Below are 27,902 nucleotides of genomic sequence, written 5' to 3' on the forward strand. Positions count from 1 at the left end.
ACCCATTCCAGCTGAGGCAGGTCCCTGGCATTTTGGGTTCCCTCTGTTATCAAACCTCCACCCTGTCTTCCTCTTTCCCTCTCAGGAACAGCCCCACTAGCTGCTGCACAGACCATTCACTTATCACTTGCTGTCTTGGGTCTACCGCCTATCCCCAGAGGAGCCTCCATCTAGGCCTGAGTTCTCCGAGTCCCTGTAAGGCCTGGTCAGCAGCTTTGTACCCAGAACCACACGCACAGGGACTGAGGTGAAAGGGACAACGGGTTGTTATTTCCATTGCAGACATTTACTGAGTACCTCACACAGGCTAACCAGAGGCTGGCCAGTCACACTAGCTCAGTCCGTGAACTCTGGGTTCCGGGGGAGGCTCTGTTACAAACAATAAACCAGGGAAGCTATTGAGAAAGACAGTCCACATTGACCTCCAGGCACTACACACACACACACACACACACACACACACACACACACACTTATCAGAAGTGTTCTAGGAAGAAAAAATCAGAAGGGAATAAAGAAAAGCCTGACCAAACACCACCCAATATGAATCACCTCAGAGGGGAAGTCTGTGAGACCCTTCGTGGCTGTGGATTTGCTGGACAAACCCTATCTATCCCTTGGTCTGCTTACATACCTTGGTAAATGAAGTAGGTGGTGTCTGTGTCTTCAGTAGAGCTCATGGCAACATTAGTTAGTATTGCCACCCAGGGGAAGGTGCCCCTCAGTGACCTGCTTTCTGCCAGGCCCTTCCTGCAGGCATCACCTCAGACTTTCTCAGTATCCCCACAGCCCTAGGCTATATTGTTTGGCTCCAAGAACATCTTTTCCAGACACACTCTGCAGGCCTGGTTCTGCTTCTGCCTTTGGGGTATTCAGGTACAGTTGTACCCCAGGCCCAAAAGGAACAAAGCTTCTCTGGGCAGAGTGGATTTTCAGGAACATGGTTGGCTTGAGTACCGGGAGTAAGAAGCCTTCCCTTAGCAAGCTCTCTGGTACTTTGGCCACCAGACTATGTGACTACCTCAGCGGTAGAGGAGGTGGGGGTTTTGGGGAAATGTGCACTGTGACATGCAGGCACAGAACAGGGAGAGAAGGAGCCATCCTGACTCCTGTCAGGGTCAAATGAGATATCAGGGGTTTGGACATGTTACAACATCATTCTTGCTCCAGGCCCATTTCCCTGTCTCATGGCTCTCTTGCCCCACAGCGTTGATTAAGCTACAGTCATAAGGGCTGCGTTTGAGTCTTCCATCAAAGATCACAGGGTAGGTTCTCACAATTTCTATTGACACAGGTGAGGAATGGGGATCTTTACCGGTCACCTGAAACTTAGCAGGCCAAAGATGTTGCTCCCCTTTGTCCTTGCATGCTCATCCCTGTGGAAAGTTCTAGAACAATCCTGGTTTTTTTTTTTTTTTTTTTTTTTTTTTTTTTTTTTTGGCATGGTCCCTCTGGCCAGAATTGCCCTTTTTTCATTTAGTGTTATTCTGAGGACAATTTGTCCTCTGTGTCTGCCTCCCTCTGTGTGTCTGTGATGTCTCAGAGCCCAGGATCTGAGCCCTCTGCTTCTCCACCAGTCTGGGATCTGCATGCTATCCAGGTGACTGCCCTCTTTAAAGCTCAAAGTGCCCCATGCTTTTTCTGGGATCTGTGCCCCACGTAGGGCTGAGCTCAATGGTAGCTTAAATGAAGAGAACCCTTTGAAGATGCCCTTCTCTGACCTCTTGCCTCTATAAAGACACAGACCTTTCTCTGAGCACAGCTTTCCAGTAAGTTCTATCCCACAGAGCCAGCGTGGGGGAGGCTGGCCTTTAGAGTAGGCCTCCCTATAGTTTTTGGGTTTTTCTCTGATCGGGTTTATGTAATATTCGGTCATTCAGGCCACCCCCTTCCTGTCTATCTAACCACAGACCTGAGCAAGAGCCACACTGGGCCATTTCCACAGCTGGGAACACTGTCCTGAGAAGGGCTACTGTTTAGTGACAATGCCAAAGAGATAAATTAGATGATGCTGGTGACTGATCTGGGTACATGTGGTCTTAGATGAACATTTGAGTTCTATGAGCCTCAGTTTCCTTGCTGAACATTAAGAATTCTAACACCCTGCCCCCCTCCTGAATCGATGTCAACCTAGAACTTCGAAGTGTGAGCTTACTTGGAGATAGGCTCTCTGTAGATTTGGCCAAGATAGGGATCAAGATGAGATTAGATGTATCTTAAGTCTTTATAAGGGGATGCTCCTGTGTGAAACAGAGACACAGGGAAGACCCCTGTGACAGAGAGAAGGAAGGAGAAGGGAGAAGCCACCAGGGGCTGAAGAGTGCCAGGAGCCATTGAAAGCTGAAGCTGTTAGATCACCAGGGAGGGAGGATGGGTCACTGTAGCTCTGGGAAACCATGGCAGGTGTCATTAATAAGACATGCTCTGTTCTGCCTCTCTACAAGGAAGACTAGACCATGAATGGCTGTGCCCTCTCAGGAGAGAGATACTACCCCGACCAGGAAGCTGAAGGCTGCATGGCTGGAGGGTCTCTCAGAGAGAACTCATTAGAAGGGTAGGTTGGGTGAGGAGGGGCCATTTCTATCTTTACTGCCTCTGTCAGTGAAACCTGCTCCCCAGGGATGGAGATACAGACCAGCTTCCATTGACTTAGAAAGCCAACGGGCCTCTGTGACCCATGTTATCTCAGCCAGGACGGGAAAAACATTCAAGGTCGGCCTAACTGAGCCTGAAGCTGTCATTTCCCCAGGCATAGTGCCTATTGGAGGTGGGGAAAGAAATGGCTTATCTTCCTGTGGGTTGAACCACACACAACCCCTGCAATCAACCCTGGGTTTCCTTCCTTTCAGCATCCCAGCACCCTGGGGACAGGCTGTCGGCTTCTTGAGAAATGGCCCCTGGGAGCACAGCTGGATAGGACCATGGTGAAGCGCTGTGTGGGTGAGGACATGTAGTTGGACTCAGGGTAGGGTTGGGGTGGGGACATGTCTAGGGAAGGGATGCTCAGCTGCCATTAATGTTCTCAGGACTCAGAGCTGAGGGCAAAGACAGTCCTCGACAGGGTGCCATGCAATTGGTTTGGCTTTGAGGATCCTGACAGTCAGGGGTCCAGGTGGCCAGGGTAGGCTCCAAACTTTGTATTTATGATGGCATCCACCTAGCCTAGCCTGTTTTGTTCATGGGAACACAGTTCACTAGTTCCAGAGTCTTTTGAATTCATGACTCAGGGGGTTTATGGGCTTTTCACTCGGCCTTGGTGAGAAGTACAAGTTCCAAGAGGCTGCTGATGTCCTTTTTGTAGGTCTGAAAAGCTATGGGGTTGGGGGCCACCTTTTACCTAGCCCTGGTTGGTCCTGTCAACCTCAAGAGTGTGGTTGTGAAAGCACCACATCCCTCTACCAGGGAGTTGGCAGGACTGGGAAGTCTTAATTACTGCTTGCAGGAGGTCTGCTGCAAGCCAGGGAGGGGCAAAAACACTGGGTACTTGGCACAGTGATGGAGTCCGGGCCTGGGCCTCACCCATACTCTCAGCCTTGAGTGAAGCCCAGGCTAGAAGGAGAGAGGGATGAGTTGAGATTGGAGCAACACAGTCAGACTTTCCTACCATCAGAAGCTCTTCCCCCTCTTCCTCCCCCTCATGCACACAATGGTAAGCTGTCTTAGGACAGTCCTGCTCTTTTGCTATTACAAAATACCTGAGGCTGGGTCCTTTTTGAGGACACACACACCACACACACCCCACACACACACACACCCCACACACATACACATATACACACACACACACACACACACACACACACCTGGTATAGTTTACAGTTCTGAAGAGTCAAGAGCAAGGAGCCAGGATCTACCTGGTGTTAGTGAGGGCTTCACTGCGCATGGCCTTGCAATGGTGGACAGTAAGGACGCCAAGAAGAAGAACTCAGGAGGGACGGCAGACCTGGTCATTCTTACTGGAACTCACCAGGTCTCAGACGTTCATCAATGCCTTCAAAATACAGTTGCTCTTTCCTTTCTAATCACTTTCCATGAAGCCGAGTGTCCTAAAGACGCTTCTATTTTAACTCCACCACAGAGAGGACCACGCTTTCCTCAGACACTCTCAGGTCACATCCAAATGAGAGCAGAAGGCAGCGAAGGGAGTTGGGCAGTGGGTAATGCTGAGAAGAATCAGAGGGCTACATGGAACAAGGACAGCCATAGATGGCTGTGGTAAAGGTCTGTGACAGTGGAGGGTGGCCTTCAGTGGAGAAAGGAGCAGGGGTCTGGAAACCATTTTCAGAGGTGAACAAGAAAAAGGTGGGAGTCTGTGGTGGATTTTCTTTGGCCAAGAGGTGAAGGGATTCCCACACAGGCACTGCAAACCCTGATTCTCTGTGATTTCCTTTCCTCCCCCAACCCCATTTGAAAATCCTGCAGATGTCACTGAGCAGCCACACTAAGCACTATGACTCTGTAACTCTGCGTAGTGTGTGATTTATAGCAACACAGGCGTAAAATTGCCAAGGACAAGGAGCTGCAGGGTAATTATATGATTCTTTGTTATTCGGATTTTTTTTTCTTATTCTTTCTTTTAAAGCTGCTTCCATTAAACACACCAGTGTGGTGGGTGGGGAGAGCAGGTGGCAGCTGGGAATGAGTGTCAGCGAGGAGTGACATCAGCATCGCTAGGGTTCTGAGTTGGGGAGGTGGCAGAGGTTGAGGTGAGTGAGATCTTTGTGTCCCTTCGATCCACAGTATTTCTGTGCATCTGTCCAACCTCACTCAGCCTTAGCAAAGTTTCACTGTAGCTCTCAACCCCTGTGGTGGTTACCTCTGAGTGGCTGTGGAGTCACCATGAAGCAGAACAGTAAGATGGTTGAGCACCGCAGTGAGCTATCAACTGAACACCACACATGCATGGTCACAGCTCAACCCTGATGGCATATACCCCACTGACACAAGTCATCCCTGATACCACACATACCACTGTTGAGGCTCAACTCGGACACCATACACAGAAAGACTGGGTGACCGAGGCCAGCCTGAACTACATAGTGAGATTCTGTCATGAAAGAGAGAGAGAGAGAGAGAGAGAGAGAGAGAGAGAGAGAGAGAGGGAGGGAGGGAGGGAGGGAGGGAGGGAGGGAGGGAGAGAGAGAGAGAGAGAGAGAGAGAGAGAGAGAGAGAGAGAGAGAGAGAGAGAGAGAGAAGAGAGAGACTAGTTCTGTGTGTGGAGGTAGGTTAGCCTCTGTGGAGCTCATTGTCTTGGGTATATGGGGAAGAAAAACATTAGTCAGATCTTTTTGGCTCTTGTGTATGGCTTCCTGGAGGAATTTCAGCTTTGGGGGAAAACCAAGTCCCTGTTTTGTTTCTCAGTATGCTAGCCTCTTTGTCTAGTGCGCCCCCCCCCCCCTTTCTGGCTATTGACTATGGAGATACCCTCCATATTTCTATGTCTTGGTATTTTAGAAGAGTTGAGGAAATAATTAATTGATTGCGAAATTTAGTGGGTTTAGGGCAAGGGACCTTGACTTTCCTCCAAGGGACACTGGAGCAATATTCTTGGGGCTGAGGTGGTTGGCTCAGTTGGTAGAGTGCTTGACTTAGCAGGAAGTGCTGTGCACGAGTCAGTGTTCTCCAGAGGAACAGAACTGAGGGGGTGAAGATACATTACAAGGATTTGTTAGGGTGGTTTGCAGGCTATGGTCTGACTAGCACATCAATGGCTGCCTCCTGACAGAAAGGCCAAGAATCATCTAGTTGTTGAGTGTGTGTTGGAATCCTATACCAGCACAGTGAATGTGTCAGTGGATGGGTAGATCAGCTTGCCAGCAAGAGTGAGGGCAAAAAGGAAAAGGCAAAGGCTTCCCTCTTCCCAATCAATTTATGTGGGCTGCTACCTCAAATGATCCAGTCAAGAAATTCCCTGAGAGCCAGGCCCAGCTGCTTGGGTTTTAGTAGATTCCATATGTAGTAAAGTTGACTCCCCAGATCAGCCATCACATACTGGGTCCCATTCCCAACTCTGTATACACCAGGCATGGTGGTTCATACCTGTGATCCTAGCACTTGGGAGGTAGATACAGGAAGACAGAAAGTTCAGTATCACCACTGGCTACATAGCAGGCTTAAGGTTGACCTGGGATCTGTGAGACTCAGAACAAAAACAACCACTTTCCTGCTTTGTCTCTTCGTTTTCTCCAGCTAGTATGGTCTGAGTTTGTCTCTCATGCCTTGCTCAAATATTTTGTAGAAACCTGATCCTCAGTGTAATGAGGCAGGGACTTTTCAGGTAGGACAAAGACCTTGCTCCTTAACAAGACCATGGTGGAGAGAGAGAGAGAGATGTTCATTCTTTGAGGATCTGGGGTGCCACAGTTTGCCTAGTATCCTGGGTGATTTGGTCACCAAGCTTGCTCCTAAGGGATGTTTCTCTAACAGTTTACTCTCCCTCCATAAGAGAACTGTTTCATGTTATCTGATGTTGACGTTAGTGCTGAGGTGTAGCATGTGGTAGGCCACAGACGTCGTTGTAACTATGTGGTTTAGCTATGTGACATGAACCTTTGACAAATTTATGAAACTTTTTCAATTTATGAAACTCTTTTCAATTTATGAAACTTTCAACTTCGGATGGTTTCAAAGAGAAGGAACCCTGTGATGACTTGGATTGAAAGTGTCCCTCACAGGCTCGTGTGTTTGGATATTGGTTCCCAGATGGTACAGTTTTGGAGTTGTAGAGTCTTTAGGAGGCATGGTGGTACTGGAGAAGTGACCTGTGAGACCCCTAAGTTACAGTCTAGCCAGCTCCTTGCCCCTCTCTGTTTTCTGGTCCTCTGAGATGCAGGCAAGTGAGCATCTATACACTTCCTGTCCACAAAGGACCGTACCTCAAAACAGGAGGCCCAATAAACTCTTCCTCCCCAACACTGCTTTCTGTCATGAGTTTGGTTACAGCAAGAGGAAAAGTTACAAACACAGCTGGCAAACTGGGAGGCTTTTGGCTCAGGCTTCCCTTTTGGTCAGATCTCTCTGGTTGTGAATGGAGTCACTGGGGAAAATGGGGGATATCCAGTGGGGACTGAGCGTCCTCAGCTCAGAATATGCCACCTGTCGGTCTTCCTCCCGCCCACAGTTCTGACAAAGGACAGGCCTGCTTCTCACATGCTGCCTGTCAAAGAGCAGACAGTATGGAAGATGAAACCAGCATTCTTTGTCGAAAATTATTATTTATTTTTACTTCACAAAACCAAAGGTTGAGCAGATGCCCCATGGTGCCCTTCAGTGCTGAGAATGCTTTCTCAGCTCTGGCTCGGGCTCGGCTGCTTATTATGCGAGTGTTGTATTGTAAATGTAGAACAAATGGAGCTGAGATATCAAATTAATACTGTGATCTGCTTTCCTGTTCTGTTGCCATAACAGTGTGCGGCTCTTGAAGCAGAGAGAGAATTAGAATTGTATTAAAGGTGTTTACACTGTGCGTGCTCCATCCTGCATTGTTAGTCAGTGCTATAATAGGTATGTTTAACATTCGCTTACAGAGGCTTGGCTGCTGGCTGCAGTTTTACTGAAGGGCTTTCTGCACAGCTTCTGCCGGGCCCTTGCTTTTGACCTGGGCTTCTCTTATTGTTTAAGCAAGGAGGAAAGAGATTCTATGGGTCTGTATCTCTCTCTCTTACAGCCCCCATATGTGTCTGTGTGTGCCTGTGTGTGTCTGTGTGTCTGTGTGTGTGTGTGTGTCTGTGTGTATGTGTCTGTGTGTCGGTATGTGTCTGTATTTGTGTGTATCTGTGTGTCTGTCTGTGTGTGTGTCTGTGTGTATTTGTCTATGTGTCTTTATGTGTGTGTGTGTGAGTGTGTGTCTGTGTGTCTGTGTGTCTGTATGTGTGTGTATCTGTGTGTGTGTCTATGTGTGTGTCTGTGTGTATCTGCATGTGTGTGTGTGTCTGTGTGTATGTGTGTCTGTATGTGTGTGTATCTGTGTGTGTGTCTATGTGTGTGTCTGTGTGTATCTGCATGTGTGTGTGTGTCTGTGTGTATGTGTGTCTGTATGTGTGTGTATCTGTGTGTGTGTCTATGTGTGTGCCTGTGTGTCTGTGTGTATGTGTGTGTATCTGTGTGTGTGTCTATGTGTGTGTCTGCGTGTATCTGCATGTGTCTGTGTGTATGTAGGCCAAAGGCAGATGCTGGATATCTTCTGCTGTTGCTTCTCACTTAGTTACAGGAGTATGTTACCATGCCTCCCACCCCTTTAAGGTCATGCTTGCACAGAAGGGACTTACCAACTGAACCATCTTCTTAGAGCCCCTCCCACTTTTGAGATAAGTCTCATGTAGCCCAGGCTGACTTCAAAACTCACTTTAGCCATGGATGCCCTTGAACTTCTAGTTCTATTACTTGTTCATGTCCCCAGTGATGGGATTGTAAGTGTGACATCACGTCTTGTTTTATGGTGTGCTGAGGACGGAGCCTAATGCTTCGTGTCTGCTAGGAAAGAGGCCGACCAACTGATCCATGGCCACTTTAAAGGTACAAAATAGGAGCTGGATTCAGTTTTAATTGTTTTTGTTTTTCTGCCCCATTTCTGGCCATTAAACCTGCTATTGAGAAAAAGTTAGAGGTAGGAGAAAGGAGACATATATAATGTGCGACCTCAAGAGAGTATGACTTGGCAGCCTCAACTTGGCTTACTCAATTTCTAGAGCACAGCACTTGGCTGCTCAGAGCCATCTTTGAGGCTTTCTGTCAAAGTCATCCAAGACTGATGGCAGATTCATCACTAAGCAGAGTTATCACCTATGTGGATACCCAACTTCCATAGTAATGCTATAGAAATATCTTTGAAGGTAGAGGTGCTTCCCCATTTGTGGATGTGTGTGTGTGTGTGTGTGTGTGCGCACACACACACACACACACACACACACACACACACACACACACACACGTGCATGCATGCACGTTGAGTATCTTTTTATTTTGCTCTTCACTGTTTTTTGAGACAGGGTCTCTCCCTGATCCTGTAGTCTTCCCAGCACTTGGATAGATTACAGTTACTTTTACATGGGTTCTAGAGCTTTTACTCTGGTCCCCCTGTGTGGACATAAGCACATTACTGAGCCATGGCCTTCCACTCTGGAGGTTCTGCCCAGTGGTGAGGGCTGCAGGAGCTTGGGGTCAGAGGAGAGTAAGTGACGTGTATTTATGTGGCACTTCACAGGAACAGTCAGATCTCAAGTCCAGGACAGGATGAGGATAATTTTTGTGCAAGGCCCTTTGAGAGCAAGGTAGACCCAAGTCTGAGAAGAGCCCTGGAGACTCGGGTGACAGAGGTTAAAGAGCCACCAGGACTAAAAAAGAAGTTAACCTTTCCTACGAGGAACATGTTACTCTGTTTCTCAGTCCCCCACCCCCAACAAGATTATTCATGATGGAAACACAGAAATAGCTTTGGAGAGTCAGGTTACTATGTCATGGTGCTAGCAAAGGACGTTGTTGCTGTGATATAGAAACATCAAGACCCTCAAAGGCTCTCTTACCCTGGCTTCCTTATTTTCACTTCCTGTGTAAGTAGATTTCCTCTTTACTGTTCTGTTTCACCACCAGCTCAGGAATGCTGGAGCCAGCCAGAGTTCTGAGACCACGAATCCAAATCCATCTTTCTTCTTTTAAATGCTTTACATTAGGTATTTTGTTAGAGCAATTAAAAAAAAAAAAAAGATCTGGGCCACATCTTCCTGAAAACTGTGTCTTTCAGAGTGTCATTGTCATGGAGTTCTAGGGCAGGGATACCTCTGTGACTCAGGATTGGTGAGGGCAAAGGCAACATGAGGCAAGGATTTCACTTTTATGATAACCTTGGTTACAGTGTTACATCTTAGTCACCACCCTTTCTGCCATACACAGACACTCCCGAGAAGGGTGAATAGCTGTTGTTGCTTCTTTTTGTACTAATGGGTATAAATTGCTTATAAAATGGCGTCCGTGTTGCTTCAGTTAAATCACCAATTCTGACTCATCTACAATAGTGTGTGTGTGTGTGTGTGTGTGTACATTCATGTGAGTGTCCTCGAATGCAAATGCATGTGTGTGTAGGTGTGTGCATGTGAGTGTGTGTGGGCATGTATGTGTATATGCATGCATGTGTGCATGTGTGTGTGCATGTGAGTGTTTGTGTGTAAGCACACACATGTGTAGGTGTGTGCATGAGTGTGTGAGTAATGTGTGTGTGCATGTGAGTATGTGTGTGCCTGCAGAAGCATGTGCATTCCAACATGTGCAGCTGCCTGTGCTTCTTTCAGCGGAATCAAAGAAACGCCTGAGATTCCCAGCTTTGCGGCTTTAGCACGTAAAAGGCCCCTATTGGTTTGTTTTATTTTTAAGTTCACAAGGGGGATGCATTTTGAGTAGAAAACTCACACTGTGAATATAAATGTGACCCTCCATCTACCAAGGTCAAGCATAGACCATTTATCTCTTGGCACTATTACAATTGAGGGAACTAGAAAAAGAGGCCCTTACATGCCCAGAGGAGGGCTGCCAGACTTAGTGACTAGAAATATAGGATGCCAAATTAAATTTGAATAAGATGAGCAGTAACAGGTGTTGGTGAAAGTAATATTCCACATAATATTTGGCACACATTTACACTATAAAATTATTTGATTTGGGGAGGGATTTAAATGTTACTGGGTACTGGGAATTTTCTGCCATGGCTTTATCCCCTCAGTAAGAATGAAATCAAAGAACAAAAGCTGAATGCTTGACTTCAAAGCGTAGGACCCAGCTATAGTACTCCTGGACATACACAGTCAAAAGTGTTTAAGTCGGGACATTGCATTTATCAATATCTGCACATCCATGTTTGCCGTAGTACATGCACACAATAGATGGGTGAGGTGCCCATGTAGAGAACATGAGATACACACACAATGAAATTTTACTCAGAAATAAGCGTGAAATCAGGTCACGGATGGGACTGGCAGTCATCTGTTAAATGAAATGATCTAGGCTCCAGAAGACAATTGTTGTCAGAAGACAGCTATTGTGTGTCCTTCCCTCCCCTCCCCTCCCCTCTCCTCTCCTCTCCTTCCCTCCCCTCCCCACCTCTCCCCTCCCCTCCCCTGCCCTCTCCTCTCCCCTCCCCTGCCCTCTCCTCTCCTCTCCTTCCCTCCCCTCCCCACCCCTCCCCTCCTCTGCCCTCTCCTCTCCTCTCCTTCCCTCCCCTCCCCACCCCTCCCCTCCCCTGCCCTCTTCTCTCCTCCTCTCCCCTCCCCTGCCCTCTCCTCTCCTTCCCTCCCCTCCCCTCCCCACCCCTTCCCTCCCCTCCCCTGCCCTCTTCTCTCCTCCTCTCCCCTCCCCTGCCCTCTCCTCTTCTTGCCTCCCCTCCCCTCCCTTCCCCTTCCCTCCCCTCCCCTGCCCTCTCCTCTCCTTGCCTCCCCTCCCCTCCCTTCCCCTTCCCTCCCCTCCCCTGCCCTCTCCTCTCCTTGCCTCCCCTCCCTTCCCCTTCCCTCCCCTCCCCTGCCCTCTCCTCTCTTTGCCTCCCCTCCCTTTCCCTTCCCTCCCCTCCCCTGCCCTCTCCTCTCCTCCCCTCCCCTCCCCACCCCTTTCCTTCCCTCCCCTCCCCTGTCCTCTTTTCTCCTCCCCTCCCCTCCCCTGCCCTCTCCTCCCTTCCTTTCCCTGTCCTGTCCTATTCTCTCTGTCTCTCTCTCCCTCCCCCTCCCTCCCTTCCTCCCTTCCTCTCTGTTCCTTTCTCCCTCCCTCTTTTGGTTTATGATACAGGAGTCGTTAGAGAAAAAAAAAAAGCAATGAAGTGACATTTGCTTTCTGGGCCATTGTGGGGGTTAAATGAGATACTACAGACAGAGCCCACATGGCACAGTGCCTGGCACATGGCAGAGGTGCCAAGTATTGTATTTATTTGGTATGAGAGGCAATTTGTGTCTTCTTTGTTCTACCTCATCTGTTGGAGTAAAGTCACCTGTCACACTCGAGCTGTTAATGTTTGCAGGTGGCCTCTTACTGTTGAGCTGTAATCAGGATGGCTGCATTCCGGCCTGCTGTCTGGGCTGGAATCGATGGTGTCATGGCTTCCATTTGCATGTGAACCTTGTTAGGAGACCCTTGGTTCAAAGACACCCTCTTGGTTGTAGACATCACAGTCGGTGCAGGCTGAGCAATGGCGCAGCACAGCGCCCGGCTGTGCTCTGGCCTAGGGTTTTTTTCACAGTGTCCCCTGCACTTGCCAGGAGACACCTGAATGAGACCTTGTCCTGCCTCAGTTCAGAGTCACGCCACAGCCAGTGGAGCCGATTCTTACCTAAGCTGCCAGAGGAGAGTCTGCAGAATAGAAGAGGGCCTCGGGCAGGAAGGGGAATGGCTGGGAGGAGTCTGAGAGAGGAGAGGCAGCTGGATGAGCCAGTGTTACCTGGAGATTGCACCAAACTGCTGGGGCTAGAAGTGAGCAGGACTCCAGGAGGGAAATTTACTGAGGATTTCTTTCCTGTACAGAACCATTTCTCAGGAAGTCCCCGTGTCTCCCCTCTGAGATTCTAGATCTTTGACACTGGGTTTGTTTGTTTGCTTTTTAATGAAAAAGTAATGTATACAAAAAAGTAATGTATACGACAGACACTTCTAATGCACCTATTGAAACTCCATCTCTGCCTCAGTGAACCTCAGGGGTACATTTAGTCTAAAAAAGGGACAAAAGGCCAAGGGCATCATGGGTAGAGTGAAGGTTTTTGATGTAATTACTGATAATTTAAACATCTGCTCTGTGTGTGTTCGCATGTTCGTGCATATGTTTGCATGTGTTTGTGTGCATGTGTGTTGTGCAAGTGTGTGTGCACATACATGTTTGTGTGTATACATGCATGTGTGCATTTGTGTGCATATGTATGTGTGTGGGTGAGAGTGGTTTGGAGATTGAACCCAGGCCCTCACTCATATAAGGGCTATCACTGAGCTATAGCTCCAGCCCAGTGTTCTGGTTATAAATTTAACTGTATCCTTTATTCCTATGCTAGGTTGCCATATTCTATGGTTTTATTGTGACTGTCTCCATGAGGACCCCTTGTTGATTTTCGCCTATACTGCAGGGATTCACCTGATTTCTTTGCTGTGCAGAACTACTTTTCTCAGGAAATCCACATCTGTGGCACTTTGCAACCCTGTCCTTATATCTCCCCTCTTAGATTCTAGAGGTTTCTCATATGCTGGAATTAGACGTTTTGGATTACATATGTAGTTTCAAGGGTTGAAAGGAACCTGGCTATCTATCCCTAGTAATCATGAACAGGGATAAGGGACCCATTCTGTATTCACTGGGTAGAACCCCTAGGCATCTGTCATCCACTGGGGAGAGACAGAAAAACATTTGTGGTCTCAAGATGCCAGAAGTATTCGTGATAGGCTATCCCCTGCATCTGTAGGTGGTACGTCTCATGGCTCAGGCAAAGCCTATTTTCTTTTCCTCCCATTCTTCCGTGGTGAGCTCAGCCATTCCCGTGATTGCTAACCTCATTACTTATGCCTCCTGGGCCTTGCCCTGTGAGATCAAGACCAGGATAGATTTGAACCCTCCTTTCCAAGATTATGCATCTTCTACCCATCTGAAGATGCTCCTTCCCACCCTGGCCGCCTTCTCACCCCACCTGGTCCTCTGACCTCTCTCCTCTCCTGCCTTGGGGGCTCTCATGTCTCTTTATCTTTAGGTGCAGTCTCAGTGGCATTTGCATTTTGATATCTGTCAGTTTGGCTACAGACGCTCTCAAAGTCTTCCTCACCGCTACAGATATTTATTATTGTCCTTTCTGAGCTCCAGTTTCCTCATTCCTTTCTCTCCATCTTCCTTATCTCTACTAATGTGTAATTTCCTGAGACAGGACCTCACAATGTACCTCCTGCAGGCCTTGGACTTAACTACTGTGTAACCAGGCTGGTTTTGAACTCCATTTGCCCAGTGCTGAAATTAAAGACATGCAACTTTATGGTTGGCTATTCTGCAATTCTATTAAGGACCCCTAGAATCCTATGGGGATTTTAATATCCTTGTATTACTTCCTCAAGCATCTGCTTGGTGTATAAATACTGGCTGGCTGCTCATTGTGCTACAGTTCTTTATACATTGGTAGGTACTGTGATCATTGTATTCATGGTATGGATGTAAGAGGTTTACTAACATGCTTAAGGTCATTCAGCTAATCTGTGACAGAGCTCTTGGCTAGAACATGCCATATAGGTCTATGTAGCTATAAGGGGAACTGAATGGGGACTCATCAGGGATTGATACTGTCATGATGAGATGGGAGGTAGGCAGACTGAGGATGTAGATAGGGGCAAGAGAGCTCCTGGATCTCTAGCTGTATGGTGACTGCATTCTTTCCAATGGAACATTTTCCTCATGCCATAGCTCCATCCTGCACACTTGCAGAGGCCCTGACCTCCAGTCTCTTCCCTGCTTTCCCAAGGCTGGCAACATTGGTTGAAGTTTATAGTTCATAAAATGGTGAATCCCCTTAGTGGAAAATACTTCTAAACTGATTAGATGCCTTGTGATCATGAGACCACTTTGATCAACTCTGCCATTGGGGGAAATGTGAGTATATAGGTGTCTAAGAGCCCTTGTCTGCTCATCATAGACAGCCTTTCCCAGTATGTTCCCACCAAGCTCCCACATGGAGATACTGAGTCTTAGTAGTAATGAGCTTAGGCAGGAGTTAGAATCTTCTGCACACTGACAATGTGGGCACCATGGTGGTTTGGTGCCATTGTTGAAGGAATATAGTTTGGTTGGACCACCTTCCTTTGAAATGCTTTTTTTTTACTGGGCAGAGGTACCAGTTGTGACAGTATTCTCTGGAATGCATGTTACTTTTCTGTGTATCCTGGTTCCAACTCCAGTAGCTGGTACAGAGGACTTTTAAACAAATGAATGATTGGTGGATTGTGTCCTACCTGTTGGAATCTATAAGCAAACTGAGACAGATTTCTAGGACTTGAGGACATTCCTGAGCTCACTGGTGCCCCAGAAGCAGTGTGATCATTTTGTCCTGTCAAGGCTGTTACAGTGGCTCAGTTATGCTGTACTGCTGGGGAGTCCAGCCAACTATAAACTCTAGCTTGCTATGCCCAGCAAGAACACAAGAAGAACCAGATGAGCTGTTTCTTGGAAGGGCCTTACAACCAGCTGTCTTCATTTATTGATTTCTATTATTGTATTCAATTCTATAGCTCCTCTGGCTTCTTATGATGTTAGAGGAGCATCCCCAGATAGGAAACGTTCCCGAGAGGGTTACAAATCACTTAAAGAAATCTGTAGTAGAATCAAGAGGGGTTTGACCCACTTACAGGTATATCCCACTGCCATTGAAGACCCAGTGCCTAAGGACTTAGAGGGAAGTTTCTTCTTGCATATTTGGGGCTCACAAGCATATTTATTCTTCCTCTTTACCACTTCTGTCCTAGGCCTCCCAAAGTGGTTCCTGACTTTTGCTAAGAGGCTTCCAATTTCTATTACCCTCAGCCTATGCCACAGTCAGACCTCTCTCTGTATGAATTTTCTTTGTTGTTGTCCATCTAATAAAGGTTTGCTATCATCCCAGCCAAATCATTGGCCACATTCCTGCATCTACCCAATCTGCCCACTGACCCATTCTCTCTCCCTGCCTCCATGGTCACCAGGCTGTGTGTGAGGTGGTACTGATACAGGGAGCAATGAGACCCTGTCCCTTCCCTTAGAGACCATGCATTTCGCCAGGAGACAGACATGCACAACATGTGCACAGCACCTGGTGACTGTATCACCAAGTTCTATGGAGAAATGAAGGAGGCTCCACATAGTGTTTGGTACAAGGCTAAGGTAGAAGAAAGGTGCTGTCACTCTGTGGCCAAGCAGTGACTTCTTACGTGTTTTGACTAACACAATCAGCTTTCTAAATGAGACATGACATGTCTTGCCTTGGAAAGGTCTAGAATCTGCAAGCCCGTGAGAGGCAGACCTACAGGTGACCTTGTCTTTTCTGTGTTGGCTATAAACTGAAAGAGCTAGGATGAGCTCTGCATGAGAATAATGTGTTGGTTTGTTGGCTCAGGTCCTAAGTGTGGCCTGCTGGCTTCATGGGAAGTGTCATCTTTGGACAGTTTCTCAGAAAGGAAAAATGTCTGTTATCGTATTTGGTAGTATAGAGCTCTCAGATACCCAGGGTGAACCATGAGACACTCTAGGGATGCCCAAGAGTCAGCAAGCAGAAAGCCAAGCCTTGACTGTGCTATTCACTTACTGAGTCTTGCTGTTGTGATCCAATTTTCTTGTGTGTGGTCACATCCACCAGGTAGTTTCACCTTGTTATGCCAATAAGGAAATTAAGACACACACAGGCTACCCTAGTAATTAGTGGGAGAGCTATTATCCAAACTGAGCTTTCCTGCAAATCCACACTTGGAGATCCTTATGTGGGGCTTAAGCTGAGGTCGATGCATTACAGAACACAATGCCTGTGTATATTGCATTTGTAGATACACAGCTTAAACACATCCCTCGGAAGCATCAGGGAGAATCTGGTGCCAGACTGGTTTGCTGACCATCGATGAAGCTGAAGAAAATGTAGTGTTCATGGAGCAGCTCTTGGTACTGACCTGATGTGATCAACTCAGAGTCAGCTGTGTATCCTGAATTCCCAGGCATGAAACACTCCATAATCAGAGTTGCAGACCTACTGAGAGGGGAATGTGCTAGCTTGCATTTCTCTTGTGCTGCTGAGGTTTATAGTTCTCTTGCCTATGGGCTTGGACATGGTCTTAAATGCCACCTCTGGCTGGCCAGCTCCTGATGGCTGAGCCCAGCTCCAGCACACCAATGTTTTCAGTGTTACCTCTCTTAGACAGCATGATACTACCAAGGGGATGTTATCAAACCCCTCTCTTGATTTGACAACCTATACCTGACCCTGTCCTCTGACTACAAGCATTGAGTTTTGGGTTGTGTTACAAGTTGGAAATTTGGGGTGGAAGGAGGCAGAGAATGGAAGAAGAGTTCTGTATTCCTCACAAAGCACAATATCTGTTTCATAAAAGATTAGGTACCTGGCCATTTTGCAGGCACATATTTAGTCTTTCTTAGAATCATATGCGAGAAAAAAAAAAAAAAAAAAAAAAACAAATCTAAAGTACCCCAGAGTGGATAGAACCAATAGAGATGCCATTCTGTTCAAACTTAAAGCTGGTAGAAAAGAATTCAAAATTCCTCTTTCAAAGGGCCAAGCAGCAGGCCTTTTGCTGAAGCCTGGAAAGTCAGGCTCCGCTCCCTCTCACAAGCAGTGACTTTGAAATCTTACCATCTCATCCAGAATGATCAAACACTTCCTCTGCTGTCCCTCATTCTGTGGTCTAGAATAGAACTGCCAACGTCCTCCACAGGGAATGGTTTCTGTGTCACCTCATTTGACACGCACACTGGCATTAATGGCCTGTATTCCTCTATTGTCCCCTTCTTCAGAGCCCAAGATCACACATTTGAAGGGCTTTTTAGGCTAGGATGCAGATAGGTGTTTTCTAATGGTCTTTGGAGGTAAAGGGATTTTGTTGTTTAATTTGCTTTGCTGCACACGGCACTTGTCTAGAGATCAGCCACAGCCACCAACACAGGAGTCCACACCCTTGCTAAAATTCACTCAGAAGAACTCCCCCTCCACTTTTGTGTTTCCAAAGTCCATTTATTGAATATTAATTCATAAAGACAATGATATAATTTTAATGAAAAATATCTTATATTACTGAAGACTTAAAAGAACAATATCCCTTAAAAACACTGCTTTGAGAAAAAAATCACATTCACTTTACACACGAGTCCTTTCTTAAGCTTTATTTAAGAAATCGAGTACTATATAGTTCAATATATATAAGACACATCCAGTATTGTGTTCCTGATAGCAAGTGCATAGATTTTGTTATACCATTTTCACTCGATAGAAACGGTTCATGGTCACATGAAGGTAATATCTCCAGTGAATTTGCCCAAGCATGAGAGAAAAAAAGAAAAAAAAAAAAAAAAAAACGAATTTTAACAGAACACAGCAAAAAATAGTGAACTACAACAGAAATGAAAAAACAAAAACAGTGAATTAGTAGAACAGTCGATTCCTGATAATTGAATAAGCTGATTGTGCGGCCAGTGTTTTATTCACTTATCAGGAATGATGCGTGGTCTGCTCATGTTCACCGCATTGCCTAGCCTGCTAAGCTACAAGCCTGCAGATCGCACCCCATTGCTTCCATCAGCCAGGGGATGCTGATGGTTGACTGGCTTCTCATGGTGGTCTGTGCATGGGCTGTAGGCAGACCTGCTCATAACCATGGTGGGAGACACACACACACAAAACCAGTGCTGAGTGCGAATTTAAGCAGTGGCTGACTTTAGAGTCACAAGTGCTCACAGGGCTGAGCCTTTGTGTCCTCAGTAGAAAAACCCACTTTGTGTGTGAGCATCGTGCCCTGTCCTGAATGGTGGTCTTTTTGTATTTCAAAAAGAAACGCATCTTGGAACGAATTTTATCATCCTCTTTCCAGGCCTTCCCTCCCTAATGCCACTCATTCCTCCAGAAAAGAAAGAAAAAGAAACCACACCTTTAGCCATCTTTCCTCACTAGTGGAATCAGCGGCCTTTCAGACGCGACTGACCAGGCCCTGACCCTGAGAAAGACAGCACAAGGACTGTCAGAAATCTGCTTTTGTGAGCGCTAAGTTTAGGATTCTGAAACTCATCCCCAGTGAGGTGCTTAGCACTGGGAAAGAGCCACCTCTCTCTCTTCCGCTTGGTAGGCTCGTGGTTGTTGACCTGACTGAATGGGACCTGAGGGCCAGCTGAAACCAGAGGGTGAGCAGCCAGAGCTCTCACCGGGACCAGGCTCAGGGTGGCCTGGCACAGGCACTGTATCTAACGCTTCAGTGCAGGGGTGAGCAGAGAAGGGAACAGACAGCCATGGGACCTGTGAAGCAGGCTGAGGGCAGCCAGACTCCCGAGCCAGTGGACAGGAGAGCGGGGAGGGCCTGTGGTGTGCAGGGGAGTGGGAACGGTTCTCTGTTCAGGGGTTGGGCACAGTGGGAGCACATCTCCTTCCTATCCTGTGTCTGCCAGGGGTGTGTGTGGGGTGGATGGACTTATGGCATTCTGAGCTCCCCCTTGCAGACAGCAGGGGCGTGAGCAGAAGTCCCCCCACCTCCCTCATTGACTATCCAGAAGCTTTCCATCAGCTTTAATAGTTGAAGCTACTCCTGGATTAAAGTGATCAGCTTATAAAGATGCATTTCTATACATACCCATTGATCCTTGAAGCACACACCTGTTGAACTCTTTTTACTCAGCCTCCCCATGTTGGCCAGCTGGTTTTATTTGACCCTTCCTTGAGGGCTTGCCTCTTTTGTAAGGGTGACCCCTTTCTAACCCTGGCTGTAGTCATGTGACTTCGTACTTGCAGGTGGACTGAAAAGGTCCTGGGTCTACTGCTTCCGCTCCTCCTAAGGTTACAGGAGAGACTTCTCGGATGTTAGGAACTGCGGATATGAGGGAGGGGAAAGAACGTGTGTGCGGTCAAAAGACCATAAATGACTTGGGAAGTGCAGCCCATCAGAGAGGAAGCATAGTGCCCGGAAGCATCGGTCTGGGGGGGGGGGGCGGGGGCTGTGCATGAAGCAGGGGAGCCGTGCAGTGCCCTTGTTTCCCAAATCAGACATTCACTTAGGTGGAATCGACTGTATTGCTTTACACAACACAGAGAACAGATACGTGCAACAGTGAGGTTGTGTAGATGTGTCACCAACACAGAATGACTACCAACAATACAACACGCAGAGAGAGAAACAAGTATTAGGAAAATGGTTTAATATTGGAGACAGAAGCAAAAAACCGCATCACACAATAACATACATTACAAAAATAAGTCTGACTGTTTCAACTACACGGTTATGCTCACAATGAGGACAGAAGGGTCAGAAAAAACTTCGATCTAAACAGCAAAAAAGCAAACTCCTAAAGTTTAACTAATACATTTATCCACTTAAAGTGACTGAGTACTTCTAAATCTAATCATCTTATTGTGTAATTGCACAGTACAGAAGAAAGAGTGAAACTTACCGCTGTATTTTAAGACAAAATTCTAATGCTAGATATAAGCAAAGGGAAAAAAAGAAATCAAGCCAAAGTTTTTAATTCTTAAAAGAAAAGCAACTTTCTTTCTATCAACCAGAAATCAAACTTGAAATCAGTCATTGTCAGGGGGCCCACGAGAGTAAGCCACAAAAATTTCCATTTTTTAATCTCCAGTATAAAAAATCCCACTGGTACAAAATGCGTAAGTACAATCAGTTGTAGAAATAGGAAAGCCTGCGTTTTTGTTTTTTTTGGCTCAAATTCCATCAAACAACAAAATCCAAATGCATCAATAAAACAGAAACAATACTCAAATGGTCTTACAGTTTCCACTAGGTTGCATTAACTTTGGCTTTTCTCAGACAATATTTAAAAACTATTTTGTAGTTCTAAACAAAATGGTATTATTAATCTACAAACAACAATTCCCACAGCACAAAAACACAAATACATTTTTGTATGACATTATTCAAAAGGTAATGAAACTACATTTTTTTAAGTTTTATTTTTTTTAATTAGCACTTAAGATAATAAAACAGAAACAGGAAATGATTCCAGAGTAGCACAAGCAAAGGAACTAGAACCCCTGCGGTGAAGGAAAGATGAACTTGTCACACCGTGGAGGTGCCATCTGACCAGAGTTCTCTGAGTGAGTTTTAAAAGTCTATGCTTTACACTTGATTTTTAAAAATGCAGTTTCCCTGTGTTTTATCTTCTGGAAACAAGCCCTGTGCACCCTTGCAGCTTTTTCCTTTTGATACTGAGAGATAAAGACAGTCTGTCTTTGAGGAAGGCTATTTTTCTAACAATGAAACATGCAAAACCAAAAACCTCCCCCTCAATGTACTGTCTTGGTTGCCTGCAAAATCAGAAACACTCAACAGAAAGTACCTGCTTGGCCTGAGCCTCTTCAGGGGGCCGCAGGTGGGTTAAGAGGAAGGAGGACAGTTTGCTTCCATGGGGGGAAAAATTCAAGATTTTTTTTTTTTTTTTGAAATTTATGTCAGTGGTAAATGAATAGACTCTGAACAAGATGGTCTATGAAATACAACTGGTATTCTCTTGTGTGTCTACATGTGTACCTACACACCACCATAGAGAGACTGAGAAATGTGTGTGATCACTGTTATTGAGCTGAGTGCTGCAGAAAGTACAAAATAGCCCTCAAGGATGAAGGAAGGCCCCGGCAGTGGTAAACAGTGGGTAACACGAATCATGCCATTGGAAGTGCGCGTGCTGTAGGGAGGAACTTTTTTTTTTTTTTTTTTTTGCATTGTGAGAGGCTAATCCTTTCCATCTCAGGGCTATCACAGCCACACACACATGAAATCAAATGGGATTGGGGTGAGAAGGAAAAGGAGCTGAGACCAGAAGCTTGCAGGGTATGTTTTCCCAGAGGCTGGGTGTGTGTTGGGACTGTAGTTATGACATTGGGATCTGTCAAAACAAGATATCTGCTCATATGAAGCCAGACTCAGAGGAATATGGCACTTTTGAAAGCAACAGTAGGAACTAGTCCTGGTATTTGGTTAGTAACCTTGGTGACGAGCAGTGCTGATCTCCTCTTACATGGCTGGCCACTTGAAAGATCACCTAAAGATCAAAACACTCTAGAAACCCAGAGAGGCAGGGCAAGGCCCGGGGCTTTCATGAAGACACCTTGTCTATTCAGGAGCCCACAGGAGTCTGAAAAGCCCAAGCACAATGGCTGACTCAGCATTACACAGGGGTGTTTAAGAAATAAAAGCAAAATTTCTTGAAAGACTGAACCACCAAAAAATCCATTTACGTTCAGGATATATAAAAAATATTTTATACTAGGACATACCATGAAACCCGATCTCAAAAAGCAGACATCATCTTTAGGGTTTGTGTAGGGGCTAAAATCTACCTATTTTTACCTTCACAGGGTTTACTCAATCTTTTCAATTTAAACTAAAGGAGCACAGGATAATAATATAAAGGAAGGGGAATAAAAAAATGGTTTGGGAAAAGGACTTAAGAGTTTTTTGGGTGGATAGGTGTCATAGAAAACAAAAATAACCCAGGGAAAAAAAAATCTAAACACCCGAAAACAAACCCAAGGATGAGAGTATAAAAAGTTACCAACATTCCAGATAGCTCTGGGTAGAAAGGGTTAAAAGTTCAGGACTTTCTCACCTTAGAGGTTTCCAGATATTAGGAAGAGAATACATTGTGAGGGCCGCCTTCACAGCACTGATGTGGAGAGCGGTTAGAAAAATGATACACGGGCACTTATACAATGTCTTACAAAAAACAGCATAGAGAAATAACAGTAACAACTTCAGGCAACAAGACCACAGAATAGCAAGTTAACAAACTTTGTAACCTTTTTTTTTTTTGTTTTAAATATTAGGGATTTATACAAAACACATAATAAAATACCATGTTATCAAATTACTTCTCACAGGAAACACGCGAAGCTCTAGGAAGGAAGTACCTTTGGAATTTGGCACTAGATAGTTTTCACTTTTTTTTTTCTTTAAAAGAAAAAACAAAAACAGATCACATTTTGCTGAACACAAACACATCTAATAGTCCACAATAAAAAAGGTAACATCAATGCTTTCTCAAGCCAACACAAAACTTATTCTGGAATAGTTTTATTTTTTTTTTTTCCTCACATGAAATTTTTTTTTAAGCAAACAACTTTTTTTTTTTGAAATTCTTTTTTTGTTTGTTTTAAGTAAACCAATCCTAAGCTTGTCTTATCAACACATAACATTAAGACCTTAAGACTCGTGATGAGAGCACAACTTAGTCCACAGAAGCACCGACATGACACAGTTTACAGTAACCTTTCTCCTGTACATTGGAACAGTATAAAATATAGGTCATTTCATGTGCATTAAACCATGGATTGTCTAACTGTGAGTCAGTTCAGCAAAAGGTGACACAAATAGGTAGCATTTGCCCCAAAACAGGGTAAATATTTTTCTTATACTAATCTACAAAAAGTGGTTCTATATATATATCTTAATGAGAAAGTGAGCCACCTAAAATGGCCTTATCAAAAAACTTTACACTGCCTGAAAAATGTAAAAACTATTACAGACCTCTAGAGACTTAAAATCAGACAGTTTTTTTTTTTTTTTCTCAAACTGTTTTTGGAAGTAGTCTGTTAGAAACCAACATTCTGTGTCCCTGGACACATATTGCTATTGTCACCAGTGACCGGGCAGAATGCCAATCCCTGTGTAATACTTTCAAGTCTGTTTTATGAAAAGAAAAAAAATAAGAAAGAAACATTTTTGCCACAGGTTTTGTTTTCTATAATTTGTCTAATAATTTCAGTCTTGCATGAATGCAGCAATGTTTTTCACATTGACTTCCCAGAATTCATAGCGAGATGAGGTCACATGCAAATTTCAAAGGTCAAAACTAGATCAAAGGTCAGTAGGAGAGAACCAAATATGACGTGAGGTCAGAAAGACATCAGAAACAATGACGGGACGATGAAACTGTTTTTGGGACGCCACAGGGACATGCTAGGCAAACGATGACTAACGGGCATGAAGATGTCTGGGGAGAAAACAAGGAAGAGTCAGAAGTTACACAGAGTCTACGCAGCGGCAACAACATCACTTTCAAGGGTGGAGGGAACTAATGCAAATCTTAGGTCTTCAGGGGTCTCTGAGCCAGTCACATAATTTGCATTTCTTACACTCTTTTCCACAGCACAATGGAACCCCAAGAGAATCCATCTGGGGAGAGTGAGAGGGGATGGATTCTGGGTGTTTTGGGGTGAAGGACTAGAAGGGACAGAGGAGAGGGTCCATCTGAACAAAGGTGACATATGGGGAAGTCAAGACAACTGAATTGTAAACTAGATAATGGAAATTACAAACAAAATAATCAGACAAATACAAAGGACAAGAGGATAAAGCATGAACTTTAGGTCTAGGGTTCAACGGTGAAAAAAGCCCATTCCTAGAACAATTCCTCTAGAGACTACTTCAGAAGGTTCTAGCTAGACAGAGAACTGCTCTTTAGATACCCAATAAGTTAACAATAGGCAATAAATAACTTCCATTATTTCTGAGGCAGTAAAAATTTTGTATAAAAATAGAAATGCTTTTTTTACAAATAAAATTTACAGGCCTGTGGCTTTCTTTTTTATTTATGTATTATTTATGTATTTATTATTAAATTTATCTTTCAAGAAACATCAAGTATTTTCACTCATTTTTATTTTATTTTTAAACCCTGTAGCTTTAAGAAACAGATCTCTAAATCTTTTTTTTACATTAATCCTTTCTAAAAACAAAAATAAAACAATAACAAAATAGACAACCAGTGTAATAATCTGACCAATAAATGTCATGTTTCTTTGAACCCTAAAATAAAATCCTACTTATATTAAAAGAAATCAATGTAGTGGGAGGGTGTTCTGTGGAGTTTTAAGTGCTTCTCCCTCTGCTGGGCCACCACGTCATCTCTAACCGTGGGGTCCTCTGAGGGGTGGGTTCTCCAGGCAGTGCTCTCGGGGCACCAGTGGTTTCAGAGTTAGAATTGCACGTTAGTGTTTGCTTGCCTTTCATATTCTCAAGATGTCATTTACTTGTTTATATGTTTTTCTTTAAAAAAGCAAAACAAATTTTTAAAAAGAGGAGGATATTCAAATTGCAAAACAAAGGAGAATACAGTGGCACAATTGGAGGAGGGGTTTACTCAATAAAAACAAGGTAGCCCAGGTTTTGATTATGGCAGATTGGGTGGGGCATGAGTGGAAGAAATGGAGGCCTTATTGTAAAAATAACCGTCTCTCTTGGTAAAAGTTGGCATTGTGGTCCCTCCTCTGCCTTCCCTGTTGAGAACAGGCTGGCTTGTGGGACTTACCCTAAGAAAGCTAAAATAAGAGCAGGGAGCTTCTGGGGTTAGGATCAGTAAGGTTTGCTGTCATTTTTGGAGCGCTTCAGCTGCACCTTCAAGCGTTTCATGCCGATCTGAAAGCCGTTCATAGCCTGGATTGCAGCTTGTGCAGAGACTGGATTGTCATAGCTAACAAAACCTGGAAAACAAAGGGAAAGGAAGCAGGGAGGTCAGGGTGAAGGGGAAGCCAAGCAGAAAATGGGGCTGGCGGGGCTGGCCGGCATCGTGTGCAGTGCTAAGCAGTACCCATCCCAGGATCTGAGCTGGGCTCTGCTAGGTGTATGCTGCCCCACGCATGCACAATGCATGCCTATAGACAGCAGTGGAAATGCTCACTGGCAAGTAATGAAAGAGCTAGTTCCAAGTAGGACAAAAGCCTCCCCGCAGAACTACAGCTAAGTTCTCTAGTGAACTCCGTTCCTCTATTTAGTGCTTCCAAGTCACACCTGTTAGTTTTACTGCCACCCCCACCCCGCTGGGAGAGTGGGTACTATATATACTTATAGATAGTCTACACAGGGTTGACTGCTTCAGGATGAGTCAACCACTGAATTGACTGAATGAGAATAGTATATACTAGCTTCTTATCATTTTGGAATTACTATCCAGACAAGCCTAGGGAAAGGCAACATGTTTTTCTCCTTGTCTCAGGGCTTAGTAGGAATTTCTGCACATCCTAATTTTTGTATCTCCAACAACAAGCCACCATCAGAGACAGGGCATGTCTGATTTTGAACAAGAACAAATGGTAACCTATGAAGTGTCAGGAGAGAATTCTGGTTGTGGAGTTTAACAGAGTGGGATGTAAGTCTTAAGTACCAGCATAGCTTGGTCACTGCTGAGGCCAGCAGTGAGCTTCTCATGACTGAGTGGTGACAGGAAGCTATCCCAGAGAGTGAATTTCACTTCCAAACACAGCAATTTAGAAGACTCTAGCATCTTCTATCGACTACTACTAAAGTTTAAAGCTAAGGAGAAAATTCTTTTAAAAACCAGTGGAGGGAGCGAAGGACATAAACAGACTTTGAGCAGAGTTCTCAGGTGATAAAAAGGCAAGAAAGCATTTAATAGGTAGACTGAGTTGCAAAAACGATTCTCTGTATTTTTATTAACCCAGTTCTCAGTAACAGGAACCTGAGATTCAAGACTTCACCAGTGTGACTGAAGAATGGAATGGGTCAGAAGTGAGATGGACAGACGGACGGATGGGTTACTACAACAAGCAGCTCAGTAACTAACCCAGACGCTAAGACTATACTTGTTCACCGACAAACCTGGGAGGCAAAGCTTTTAAGACAAATTGAAAATACATCCCTGGTTCTCACAGCTACAGTGTGTATTATCAGGAACACACTGGTTAAGTAGTTTGTGGTCTGACAAAATCGCTTTTCAAGGTAATGTTTCCTCAAATCATGAACTATACCTGCTTTTAGACTCCAAATAAACTTAGAACAGTTATGCAGCTATGAAAAATGGCAGCCTAAAAGCCTTGTGCAGAAAGCCTTTCCAAAGGAGAGCTGTGGCTCTCATGTCTTACACCCTATGTGGAAGGTTAGTTTTCATGTTACTCCTCAGCTGTTACAAAGGGATCTCTACAATCCATGGGGCATGCAGTGGGTTTAGGCTGACAGCCTTTCTCCTAGAGTAAAACCAGTCACTGGAAACAGCTTATTCATTAGTTCTAATCCCTGAGGTATAGGTCTTCCTGGATGATGAAAGAGCCTAGCACCAGGGCTACAGGAACCAAAACATCTAGCAGTCAGTCAAATAAGGTTTGAATTTATGACTATTTGAGAACCACCCTTATTTAGATATTTTTCTTTGTAGTACATACATTCATATTTCTTTTGGCCAATTCTTATTTAATAAAATGTACTACCTCTCAACTTACTACCAATTAGTAAATTGTAGAAGTGATATCAGCAAAATGGTGTGACAATCACTGAGTTTGGGCTTGCTAAACAAGGCTCTAAATACTCTGGATTCTTCTTTGGGGGCCAAATCAGTTAGAAAAATAAGGAAGTCATGGATTTAACAAGTGCTGTCCCTGTTGTATAGAACTGTCGGGACCTGAGTTTTCACTACTGTTAAGGAAGGAAGAAAGGAAGATGCTCCCTTTGAACAGTGAGGCTGCAAGGGCGGACAGCTAGGTGTCTGGGGTGCTTGGTTAATACCCAGAGACTCCTGTGCTCCGTACCTACCCATGCAGTCCTGGCCAATCATATGATGTGAGCTCATCACAATGCCTTCTTCTCTGTAAGCATGGGATATGCCAACTGCTAGTCCTTAGTCCACAGACATGTAGTGACATATGACTGTGACCCCTGTAAGCCTGCAAGCCCTGATTCTGTATGTGGGCTCTGAAACTGTAGGAGTGAGACTTCGTGGCAGAATGTTAGCAGTGCTTATCTGTAGCACAGGAAAAACCCTGATTCCATTAGCAGAGCTTAAAGAAACAACTACTGCTCTCTGGTGAAAGGGAATCAGGTATATAGGAAGACACTTTACTGCTGCAGTATAGAATATTACCTAAGGTAAGGGAGTGTCCCTTTTGTAAGGCTCTTCCCCCTTTTTTGATTAAATACCTCTGCCCAAATCTGTGTGCATGCAACTAGAAGTCAAAGCTACCATCATAAGGAAGGCCCTATTTTGACTCCTGACTGGGAAGCCTGCAAAATTTAGCTAGGTTTCTGTTGCATACCAAAGCACTTGCTCAGATTGGTCTGTTTGTCAATGAAGACTTTAGCAGAGATAACATTTCCAAAGGGCATGAACATCTGCAGAATGTCCTGGTCTCCAAACTCCTGTGGAAGGTGGTAAATAAAGAGGTTTGCCCCCTCTGGACCTAAAGAGGAAGAAAAAATCAGAGTAAGGTATCCCC

At 45.0% G+C, this 27,902-nt stretch overlaps 1 protein-coding gene across 13 annotated transcripts in view; it reads right to left on the minus strand.

The window, feature by feature from the left end:
- Positions 1-19,844: 19,844 nt before the first annotated feature.
- Positions 19,845-27,902, minus strand: part of CELF2 (CUGBP Elav-like family member 2) — a 291,604-nt gene continuing 283,546 nt past the window's right edge. For 6 of the 13 annotated variants that reach the window (XM_080918108.1, XM_080918106.1, XM_080918107.1 and 3 more), the window contains 3 exons: positions 27,723-27,866; positions 24,989-25,160; positions 19,845-23,671 (listed from right to left, as the gene is read on the minus strand). In XM_080918108.1, the coding sequence (XP_080774234.1) occupies positions 25,033-25,160; positions 27,723-27,866 (272 nt within the window). In that variant the 3' untranslated portion in view covers positions 19,845-23,671; positions 24,989-25,032. The remainder of the gene's footprint in view (positions 23,672-24,988; positions 25,161-27,722; positions 27,867-27,902) is intronic. The other 7 variants (XM_080918103.1, XM_080918101.1, XM_080918102.1 and 4 more) reach the window with 2 other exon arrangements.

This window comes from Micromys minutus (assembly GCF_963924665.1).
Source record: "Micromys minutus genome assembly, chromosome: 6".
NCBI lineage: Eukaryota > Metazoa > Chordata > Mammalia > Rodentia > Muridae > Micromys > Micromys minutus.